The sequence below is a fragment of the Aplidium turbinatum genome, chromosome 3, assembly GCF_918807975.1.
Source record: "Aplidium turbinatum chromosome 3, kaAplTurb1.1, whole genome shotgun sequence".
Taxonomy (NCBI): domain Eukaryota; kingdom Metazoa; phylum Chordata; class Ascidiacea; order Aplousobranchia; family Polyclinidae; genus Aplidium; species Aplidium turbinatum.
Window position 1 is genome coordinate 3,027,421 of NC_137474.1, and position 11,846 is coordinate 3,039,266.

The 11,846-nt window shown below is 34.6% G+C and overlaps 1 protein-coding gene across 1 annotated transcript; it reads right to left on the reverse strand.

Moving 5' to 3' along the window:
- Positions 1 to 569: 569 nt before the first annotated feature.
- Positions 570 to 9,897, reverse strand: LOC145766954 (uncharacterized). The gene is made up of 9 exons (XM_082578673.1): positions 9,764 to 9,897; positions 8,245 to 8,417; positions 7,591 to 7,682; positions 5,361 to 5,500; positions 4,353 to 4,566; positions 3,390 to 3,520; positions 2,475 to 2,819; positions 2,033 to 2,160; positions 570 to 1,517 (listed from the first exon to the last, which is right to left on the reverse strand). Exons 1-9 carry the CDS (start codon positions 9,828 to 9,830, stop codon positions 1,386 to 1,388), a joined length of 1,422 nt encoding a protein of 473 aa, XP_082434799.1. The 5' UTR covers positions 9,831 to 9,897; the 3' UTR covers positions 570 to 1,385.
- Positions 9,898 to 11,846: the final 1,949 nt, after the last annotated feature.

Genomic DNA, 11,846 nt, shown 5'->3' on the forward strand with positions numbered 1-11,846 from the left:
TGAGTTGTATTGTACATTGACATTGACCTAATGTCAAGGGAGAACAATGCTTTCGACATGACCTCAAACGCAATAAATCAACATGATGAGCAGTTAAATTGCTTATGCTTAACATTGTGTAAATCTTAAAGAACTTTTTTGGACATCGTGATGGTGTAAACCAACTTCGTCATTTTTTAAAAGATTTATTTGAACTTTGTATTTATTTGAATATTTTTGTGTCTTTTGTTTAAATGTTTGGGTGGTAGCTGACTTTGGTGACCTTTTGGTCTTTCGCTGTCATCCTTGTTGTGCGAATTATTTGTGTTTATTGTGTTTTTGCTTTTTGTGTCTTTCTTTTTCGCCAACAAAACAAAAAATAAACTGAACTGAACTGAACTTATTCCACACTCTCTTCTGCCACCTTGCTTTATTGTGTTTGCATTCTTATTTCTGCTTGCAGTTTAAAAAGATTGTAAAGTTTTGTTTCTGACAATAACAGAAATAACGTTTTGCTTCACTGAGGTGAAGTTATTATGCTTGCTTTGGTTTTATTTAAGATTACAAAAGATTTTATAAATATTGTTTGTATTTACAATAAACATCATCATGTAAAAATATTTTAAACAAAATAAACTATTCAAAAAAGACAAAATGAATGACAGCTTCCACGGTTGGGGCAATTGTAATCCATGCGCAATAGCAGAAACCCAGACAGCAACATATGTCATTTTTAGATTGATTCAACGTCAGAAGACGTCTGAAGACGTTGAATCAATCTAAAAATGACGGATTTTGCTGTCTTGAAATAAAATGTTTTGAGAGATTTTTGCAAATAAAGTTTACAATGCAACAATTCTGATTGGTTAATTTTTTAACATGTGCTGCATGCACCTACAAATTGCAAGAACATTCATTTCAGAAACTATTTTTTCACAGGCTTAGACTCAAAGAGAAGATGGAAAAGGTTAGAATTAAAAAAATGATTGCCAATGCTCAGAAAAATATTGAAACTGGGACCCAAGGTTTATACAATGTATTCAAAAACGCTGTTTGCATTAAAATATTATTGGGAGGCTATATTTGGCTGAGTGTTCTTTCAAGACCTAAATCTCTACGTACGTTCTACTGCTTAAAGTAAAATAAGTTGATTTGTTGCTTTATTCTTGGGGTTCAAAGGAATTTCCGGCCATCTTGCATTGGTGTTAGAAGTAAATAAAACACATTGGATCATTGCATAAAACATGTGGTATGCTATATTAGAAAATTAAACCACATAACTAATGAAGTTGATAACTTTTAAAGCTTAAACTGGCCAATTTTGAATGGCCTTAGCTCACAAAGAAATTGCTTGAAAAGTACGTTCAGGTTCTTTGGCATATTCTCCAAAATAGAGATTGGAAACATTATCCAGCGTTTGATGAAAAACCAAAAGTGAAATTTGATGAAGTGAATCTTGTGTTAGTCGACCCTTGGCACTCGATGAAGCATTGTCGACGATCATTAGTTTTCTGCCCTTTGCAGTTGGATGCCGAAGTCTAAATGTAAAACTTAGGTTAAAACTAGTCAACAATCTCTCAACAGAACATATGTGTCATTTAGTTTTTTAAATCGAAAGAATCTTAATTATTTTTTCTTAAATTATCCATCATCAAAGTCGTAAAGTTGCGGGAAAAGAGTTAAGTTGATGATTTTTTTGCCTGAAACCTCTTCGACACACATTTATTGTAGTATACGGTGGTATAAATTGTCTAGTAATCTCTTAGTATTCTGTTACACGTTTTGTGTAACAACTAAACAATTCGACAAACAAACTTCAATTAAAAAATATTGAAATCACTTTCAAGCAAGTAATGTCGAAAGTTGCACTGTTATAAATGAGATCTCGATAGGGGCCATTTGCATATGTATAGCATTGTAGGCTATACTGTACGACAATATTACATATTTGTTAGCATTTTGACAAGAAAGATTCGCAAGGTTTAGCCGGCGGTGCTTCAAACTTTGACAATTTTAATCACTCGATCAACAGTCAATCAATAAAGAAACCCACCTGTGAAACTCCAATCATGCAAACTCTTGATCTTTCGATGAATCCTCTTCGGCATCCATCAGGTCCAGCTGGCTCAATTAGACAAGACGAAAAAGGTGTCCAAGAACTCCATAAGTAAAATACAGGACCTAAACGGAGGAAATCAAGTATCAACAGAATTACTAGGCGCGTTTTGTTAATTGCGTTACAGTTACTGTAGTTATTACAATATGAAGATACTGCATTTTAGACTTATTAACTTCTGGTTCGACTTTCGAAAGAGCTTCGGTTCGACACCGCTCATGAGCGTGCGGCTGTGTCTTTGGCAGGACACTTAAAGGCATGCCTGAAGGTGGACATGAAGATTGGCTTCCTTGCCTTCCCGTCCACTTAATCTAAATTTTCAACAACCGAGCGTAAGCACAGAAACGAGACAAAAAACAGAAAAAAAAGCTTTCCTTACAGGAATCAGGGTTGCATCTTTTACGCTGTCGTGGTTCTCCGCCAAGTGAGCTGCATCGAGCCAGGTTGACATTGTAGCGTTGGTTCAGACGACAGGATCTGGTTCTTTGCTGCTGCCCACCACCGCATGACTTTGAGCACTTTGAATACGGTGTCCATCTTCCCCAGCTGTACTCAAGACATTGAATCTCATAACAAGGTTTGGACTGCCTCGAATTTCCAAGACACTCGGTACTTTGACCTTTTGGGCTATCTCCCAAATAACATCTTCTTCTTCTTGTTATAATTCCTCTTCCGCACGTCTTCGAGCAAGACCCCCATCCTCCCCAAGTTCCCCAATAAGGATCTATGAATTCATAAAAAGATGTCTATGACCTCAGAAAGGTGAGGTTTAATCCTAAATTGTTTAAAATTAAGTTCAAAAATTGTCACCTGGATTTCGTTTAAATCGTTTAGAAAAAATTTGAGTTTGAAAGAACTGCTTTTGCAAATTCATTGTATCAAGTCAACCCTACTAATGACATCATAAGCACATTGCATCTTCTACGGCATAGACATGCACACATTGTGGTACTTTTAACTCTTTAGTGAAATCTACTGTAGCAAAGAGTTTTGTAAATTTCTGGGATCATAATTGTGCTGCTGTGTTCATTCAAGATGATAAAACAAAAAAGGATGAAACGCTTACATTGTGTGATAGCTTCACTGATGTTTTGAGTTTACTTTTAGCAGTCTTTCGTTATCGTGTTCAACATAATTACAGTATATTGTGAACTTGCTCTTTGGCGTTGTGCGCAGCAGTATGCGAAACATTGAAAAATTCCAAGTCTTTTTTCACATTTCGAATCCAAAGTTAGTCTAACCTTACAGATAAATCTTAGTATTAGAAAATAAAGTAAAATATTATTTCTATTACCTGGTGGGTATATTTGTTTTGCACAAGCCTCTAATTCACTTCTGAGAATTGAATCTGGTCTCGTCAAAGTAACGAATCGGTACGGCCAGGTGGGGTTCTGTCCACTTCGGGAATGCCGTCTTGAGTTACACCTGATTAAGAGATAAACATATTTTTATTGAAAAGAATAAATAACTTTAATTAGTTGCGAGGCTGAGTGGTGCGAAAGCTTACACAACGCTTAAAAGACGTCATAAAAGACAACCCTTAAAAGCGCACTGCTGTGTCTTAGCAAGTCAATTAATGATTGGTTGCTGATTTGAATCTTTATCCTTAGACTGAGAAAGTCTTTTTGGAAACTTGGCCCTGGCAATTTCGTATACTTGTAGAAGCTTTAAACCAATCACGTAGGGCCGGTTACCGAGATTGGCCGTGTGAAGTTATTATTTATTGAAGTATTGTTGCCTGTGAATTATTCCACCCGCTAGGTACTGCTAAATGAAAAGCAGTCCTTAAAATGCATTGCTTAAATGCACAACAGAGAGCCGAACCAGCGCTGTTTGATCTTGCTATTTCTTCGCACACAAAGTCAGGCGCTAAACTAACTGAGCTGTCGGAGTAAACAGAAATAGGAACAGCTGATTTGAGTGACTATCTATCCAGTGCCTTGCTGCATTCAGCTGTTTGTTGTGTTGCGTTTTGTATCAACACGTTGTACTAGCTTGTATGCTGTCATAATGGATGCGAATAAAATGATTGTCCTTATGATTTATGTGAATTTGTTTGGCTTGTGACTTTATATATGTTAGATTGCGAAAAACGCGGTGCAATTTTTTTTTTATTTTAAACGGAAAGTTAGTTTATTTGATTATTGTTTATAATCGGATTTGATTCAAAAAATTAAGCTTTAAGAACTAAAAAAACAGTGAAAATAACTCGAAGTTGTAGTATATTTATTGTAATGGTACAAAAATGACTACTCACCCATCTACAGTGTTTCCATCGATAAAAAGAGAAAGATTTCTAAAATTTAGCGAGGCCCTTCCTCGTTCTAAACGAATAGTCGAGTCGAGGCAATTTGAGTAGTTTGGTAATTCCTCGGACCCGAAACTGAGCACAGGATCTTCTGAAGAAGTGTACGTGTAGGATCGGAACGATGGAGACGCGTTTCGTTTTTGTCGTAATTTCTGATACCGATCTGCGGGCAATGGTAATTGTCATTCTCAACTGTTATCATAATGGAGTAACAACCACATATAAGGAGAAGATGCAAAACAGCTACATTTAAATGTAATCTAGCATCTAAACTTATGTTTAAAACTTTAGAGACTTAAAGAAAGTGCCATCAAAGACCATATCATGGATTGTTCTTTTTGCACAGATCGAAAATTCTCTACTGACTCATTTAAAATTTTACGCAAAGGCAAATCCCAATTTGACACAAAAATTCAGGAAGCGCTGTTAATCAAACGCTACAACCCAAATTTAAACAAACAATTGTTTGCGGGAGGCGCCTCCATTCTGGTCAACATTTATTAGTGTATCACGTTCCCTGTGGTGCAGATTCATTTGTAACTTAGGCATGCAGTTGCCTTTTCTTAATGTAATTTGCTTTTCGTCTGTCTGTAGGTTTTCCACTCTATTGCTTTTAATCGTTGCGTGTTTCTCGATGCTTTTAGTTAGTTGTTTAGTTAGTTAGTTACAGTAGTTACTGTCAAGAAGTGAAATTTATTGTAGTTTATAAATATTTGCAGATTCCTGATGAGAGCTTAAGTTAAGCCGAAAACGTTTGAATGTTGAACTATTTGTAAATATGTAATATACTGTTGTAATGCTCAACCCTGTGTTATTGTTGTGTCTTGCCTGTCTTTGGTATAAAAAAGCAAACTCTCTCCCGAAACTATATTATGTTTAAAATACTTTTCAAAACTTTGCTGCTGTTATAGAGAGTGCTGTAATTAATATCAATTATGAGAAACGTATTTGGCCTACTTGTAGGTGGTTCGGAGCCTGTATCTTCAGCAAAATGCGCAATACACGTTTGCACATTTCTCAGTATTTCGGAGTTTCCCTTTATGAAATTAGATATTTCTCCTTGCCAACATTCTTGTGTTTCTCCGCCGCCAGCGCCGCTAGAGAGAAATACAATTTTGATAAAGTGGATCTGTCTGGTACTGTGAGAAACGGTTTCAAGCAGGCAATTCAGTTGCATTTTACATTGGTTCAACGTCTGCTAACGTTAAAACCAGGCAAAACATACAAAGAACTTCTAAATGTCTGACTAGGTTACCAACAAAAACGATCTTTGTGCACAAAAATGTTGAAGAATCCAGTCAGCTGATCACTCTTTTTACATTGATTCAACGTCTGCAGACTTGAAATTAATGTAAAAAGAGGTGATTTGCTGAGTGGAAAAGGTTACAGGGTCACTGCAGAGGAGTTCGTGTTGCTTGAGTTCTTGAAAACTTCAAAGGGTTATTTTCCGGTTATTTAGGTTTAGTGGTGGGATATGGTTTGTGTTGAACGGCAACAAAGAACTACTCTTAAAATGTACATCGGAAGTCGGTTGCTGGTGTACATGGCAAGATTGAAAGCCTAAAAGTGTAGCATGGAGACGACACTGATATACGTGTAGTTAGCTAAAGATACATGTATAGCTAGTCTTGTGCAGTCTGGCGAGTGAAACTTCTTTTTTCTATGTAAATCACTAGAATTAATTTCAATTTTATGATTTAGATTAAACGTCTACGGTTGATAAAATATCTGGACTTAGACCATCAATGAAGAAACTTGGCGCCGTGACAACAGACGCATTTGAGAGAGACAATTCTCTAAGAATTTGTCGGTAATGCAAAATACGTGTCATGTCTTGTATACAGAACATGACTTCTAAATTTTGATCACGAATATTCGAGGCTGTGTGAGTGGGTTAAATAGGTTGGGTTGACCTCGAATTGGCTTAATAATTTTTTATTTTTTGATAGCCAGCTTTTGCATATAAGTTTGCATGGAAAAATAAATGCTTATTTCTTGGAATTATTGTTTGAGTGAGACATCATGCTTACTGTTGTATTCATCATCTTAAACCTCAATTGTTGAACTTACTGCTCTCAAAACAACGCACTCATGTCCCATCCATCAAACATAAAACAAATTAAGTTTATTAAAGTTTCCAGAAAGCATTCAGGGACTTAAGCTTCCCTGATGGAACTTGAATCGTATTCAAAGCTACACAATCGTGTTTGTTATGGTCAATTTGTTGGCTTCAGAAAAGTATTTAAAAGTTTTGAAAGGTTATACAACATGTTAATACAATTCAAAGAAACTTTGCCCCAATTTTTATTCTGCTAAAGTTCAATAGCTCCATCATTTCTGAAAAGTGCATGTCACATGTTATCATGCTGTATCAAAATGCCTTGGCATTAAAACTACCGTTTGCAAAATGCAATTAAATGTCACAGACGTTAATCTATACAAAGCATTAAAAGTTTAAAATTCGCGCAGGTAAAATACGTTTAAAAAACGTCTTATTTCATAATGTAAATTAGAGTGCAAGGGGGGCATTTAATGATTAGCTTTTCTTTAGCATGTATTAAAAATCCAAAACCATAATGAGACATAGTTTCTTTATATGGATGAAATCTTTATCTGCTTCAAATGCGGAGAACTATTTGCATGTTTGTAGAATATGATCAATAATCCTACAAGTTTATCTCCTACTTCAAATCTCACATATTTGTAGCGCTATTGACAATTTTTTGATTTTGTCAGCATTCTTAATCCTTGTGATAACACGGACATATAACCAAAACCTCATGTGTGACTATCAGGGCCAAGTAGTAGGCTACAAATATCTTGTTCATTTTTTGTGACACTTCTAATTTAGGTTAAAGCAGACATTGAAAAGTTAAAACTCTATTTTCGCATGCAAAATAAAGATTGGCTACATAAATAGTAAATGCGCGTGTGTTTCGATTGATGTCTTAGTGAATTTCATTTATTCTAAACTCAAGCAATTTCTCTGTAAATTTCATTTATTCTGCCATCAAAAATCTGTTTATATCAAAAGCTAAGAATAATAAACTCAAAGTGAATGTAATGATTCTTCTGGGCTGGCCATTTGCCTCAGAGTTTTTGTTGTAATCAGACTAGTGTCCGATGGTTGTGGATTTATTTTAAGTGGAAAAGCAAGAAAGTCAAACAAGTCTTTAATTTAATCTACCTGCAATATGTTTGATGTGTATTGAGATACCACAACGAGTCCAGGATGCTGAAATCAACATTGGTTCTCCAGTCATATGGTGAATTTGGTAGCTGCAAAGATACAAAATAAACATCACTTTTATGAAGTCATGAAGATCTTTTGTGAATTCGTACATCCTTACTGGGGAACTTGGGGAAGATGGGAATTATGCTCGAAGAGTTGCGGAAGAGAGATTATTACAAGGAGAAAAAGATGTTATTTAGAAGTTTGCCAAATGGGGCCATTCAACTACGGCCTATAATACAAATCAAGCCCAAGATGTCGGTTATGTCTGCTCTATTCAAAATCACATCGTTTTAAATACTTTGAAACACAACAAATGATTTTTGAACCAGATGATCTCAAGCGATATCTCGCAACTAACTACTGCGACTCTTGTTCAAAAGTATCTTTTAAAATAATTTACTAAATTCAAATTAATAAAAAATGAGAAGTTATTTTAGACATTGCAATTTGCATGTAGTTTGAGTATGTCAGTGATATATTAACAATGAAGATGTGAATGAATGTAGTAGTTAAAACGTAAGTAAAACAAATCTACTTTAAATAACTTTGTTTTTACACTTACATTACCAGAAGATTGCCGCAAAATCATTTAAATTTTTTACTCACCCTGGTTTCCAGACATGCTGTGAAATAAGCTCTGACTCTAGAGGTGCTTTTCATATTGCCACTGATGTCACGTTTCCTTCTTCTCGTGTAGATGTCATCATTGTCGTAATCATTTCCATCACCCTCATCTTCATCTTCTTCTCCATGAGCTCCGCCGTGATCGTTGTGGCATGCTGAGGATGAATATTATTACGTCAAAATGGTTTAGAAGTTACTTATTCCCAGATCACGTCACGGCTTGTCTTGCCCCAGTCTTGCAAATTCCCGCTGTATCTTTATTTTGAAATTGTTATCTTACAACTGTGGTAGAGAGGTGATTTTCTTGAGTCATAGGCAAATGCAACTTTGCAACCAAAAGCCGTGCAGTTGCTAGATTGTATTTGTCTAAACTGTAATCTTTATCTGTATTATTTTTTAAGCATTAAATTTGTTGTTATTACTGCCATTAAAATCTGCGTAAAACAATAATGAATAATTGATTGAAAAGTCATGTTCTACACTTCTTATCTTTCCTAAGTTTGTGGGATCCAACCATTCAAAAGTTGTCGTTGTTAATGTTTTTTGTTTATGCTGCAATATTATCATGCTTTAAAAGAACCGCAGTTTCATCTTTACAAGCAACAATGTGGCAACTTTAAGAACAATTGTTCGTTTGATTGAGCAAAACTACATGATACTGATGACAGAGAAAGCTTAGAAAGTTACCACAAATGGCCTTTTGTATGAAAATGCACCAAACTATATGCGTCATTGAATCAAATAGGTGATTTATTGTTTGAAATTGCTGTTTCCAACAGAAGCATTTTCTTGTGCAATACCTTCACATAGGTCTGTTTTTAAGTGCCTTGCCAAAAACACAGTCGCGTTCTTTACATGGGAGTCGAACCAGCGTTCTATTGAACGTCGTTCCAGCTCTCTTTGGCATTCGTTGTTCTTATGAAATGTTATTGTCATTCACTGAACTGTTTCAGTGCATTATTAAGTCAAATACTTTGCTGTTGTGATACTGTTCTTTTTTGTATTTTATTGCGATTTTCTGCTCATGTGTGCTTAGGGATAACTGTTTGTGTAAACAAGAAAACAAAATTCTTTTGAGAGTCTATAAACTAATAATATATTTTGTTTCATCACAAACTGACTGTTAATTGATACAGTAATAATCTTTTTTATTGAAAAACAAAAAAGGTTGTTATAGCTTTGTTTTATCACAACGTTTTCATTATAATACGACAAAGCTAACCCTTTATATTATCAAACGGTATTTTGTGACTACCACAGATACTATTGTATTAAGGTAGGCTAAATAGTAAATTACTAGTTAGTTCTTAAAAAGGTTTACTACTTATTACAGTATGTACCAAAAGTTTAGGCCTATACGGCTTAAGCAATTAGTTACACCTGCTTGCTTTATCATGCAAACTTACTTTCAACAATCAAAGTTTATATAAACGCATAAAAAAGTATCGAATTAAATTTATGTATCGTTACATTTCATCTATAGTATCATTAATTTACTCACCTTCAAGACTCAGTATAAAGAACATTACGCAGAACAGCACCAGTAAGAGTGAGTATAAAGTCTTCATTGTACACCTCGTCCTTGTAATAAAAAACTACGAAAACTATAGAAGAAATTCTAGAAACCCAGGCTTTAAATATGATTTCTGCAAAAGTAATCTGCATTATGACAAAATAAATTAATTAGAAGAGATAGCCAACTTCTTCCCTCTGCCCCATGATGTTGAATAACGACAACTCTCAGTATTAAAACTAGTTCTTCGTAATTCCATCCATTTGTCACGAATGGCTGTTTTACCTTCAAGTAAAGTACTGTCTCTGGGCATAAGTTAGAGGCTGCCAAGCGATGCCAGCAAGCAGTGGTGAGATAATTTGTCTGTAATATGGGCTTTTATATAAATTTGTGTACTATCTTTAATTGGTTGATTTTTCCTTTATTAAGGCTTTTTTATTCATGGAAGCTTTAATTCATGAGGTAATCCGGGCTGGTTCGTGCAGTTGGTACAAACCTAAAGTCACTTATTTATTTAAAGCAAAGATGCAAAAATTAAAAGTTACCATGTGTCTATTTTGGGTCTCAATTCTAGCAGTATTTAAAGCGGAAAAGACGCTTACAACAATAGCGACATTTTAACACCGTATACTCTCACGCATGTGCCTGGATTCTGACGTCACAGAATCCCTTCCGCTTCCCATAAAACGTCACACGACGGTAACCCTTCAACAATTGTTGACAAAAAATGTGTGCTTTAACAAAAAAACAAAAAGTCATGCAAAACGCCATCATAGGCGTTTCACAGAAAAAAAAACATGTTTAATTTATATTCTAAATTAACACTTGATTAAATGCCGCAATTAATTTCTGCACGTTCTCATCAATAAATCAACAAAATCCTTGATGACTCAGCAATTTATGTATTTGTGTGCCAAGAAGAATATTTTGAAAGTCAAAACAAGTCAATAAAAACTTTTTTGATTTCAAAAAAAGGCGAACGGTCTTTTGTATCACACAAATTATTTTGGATAATTGGATACCTTACTTTTTGGATATATTTTGGATACCTTAAAAAAGATAATTGAAGCGGTGCTTTAGACGTTTGTTATTTAATGTCACAGTTGAAAGGTCGGCTCATAGGTCACCACTTACTAGAAAAAGTAGCATGTTATTTTGGAATTCTGGTTAGAAACAGCAGAATTCCCAGTAGGAATAACAAGCTCAAACCGCGGGTCAAATGTGGAAAAAACTAATTGGGAAAGGCGATCTGGTACTAAGACACTTCCTCAAATGGGCGATCTACTTAATACAGAAGCAATCACTAAGAAAACTAAATCAATAGTTTTGTTTTTCTCTACACAACAGTCTAAAAGTTTTCTAAACCTTCAAAACATGTAATTTTTTATAAATTTTCAATTTATTGTAAAACAATTTATTAATAGACGTACGAAGCCGAGCAACGCGATCAAGTTTAACATATTAAAGTTTATTACATTTACATAAACATAAAACTACGCAACAAATTAAGTATCGAACGTTTTCGACATCACAAGATGTCCTCTTCAGGAATAATATACATACAAATTAACTACATCTGAAAAAAATACAATGGTTAACTAAATCTATAAACGGAAAAAGATATTTATGTTGACGATATTTTTGCAATTTTTGACAACGATCAGTCTTGTTCGAAGTTTTTAAACCTTTTAAATGCTCAACATCAAAACATCAAGTTTACTGTTAAAAAATCTGATGACACTATTGCCTTTTTAGACGTTGAGGTAAAAATAAATCATGACTCGTTTGACATACAAATCTGGAGAAAACCCACCAACACTGGCCTATTTTTAAATTACGATACTTTTTGCCCAAATAAGTGGAAATCTGGATTAATCTTATGTCTTTTATCTCGTGCCCGTTTGGTTTGTTCGACGGATTTATTGTTCCACAATGAAACTAATAAGTTGAAAAATATGCTACATTTAAATGGATACCCGTCATACTTTTTTGATAAAATATTAAAAACTTTTTTGGATACGAAACCGAAAGATAAACCCGAAAAAGACGATTTTAGCAACTTTTTTGATAT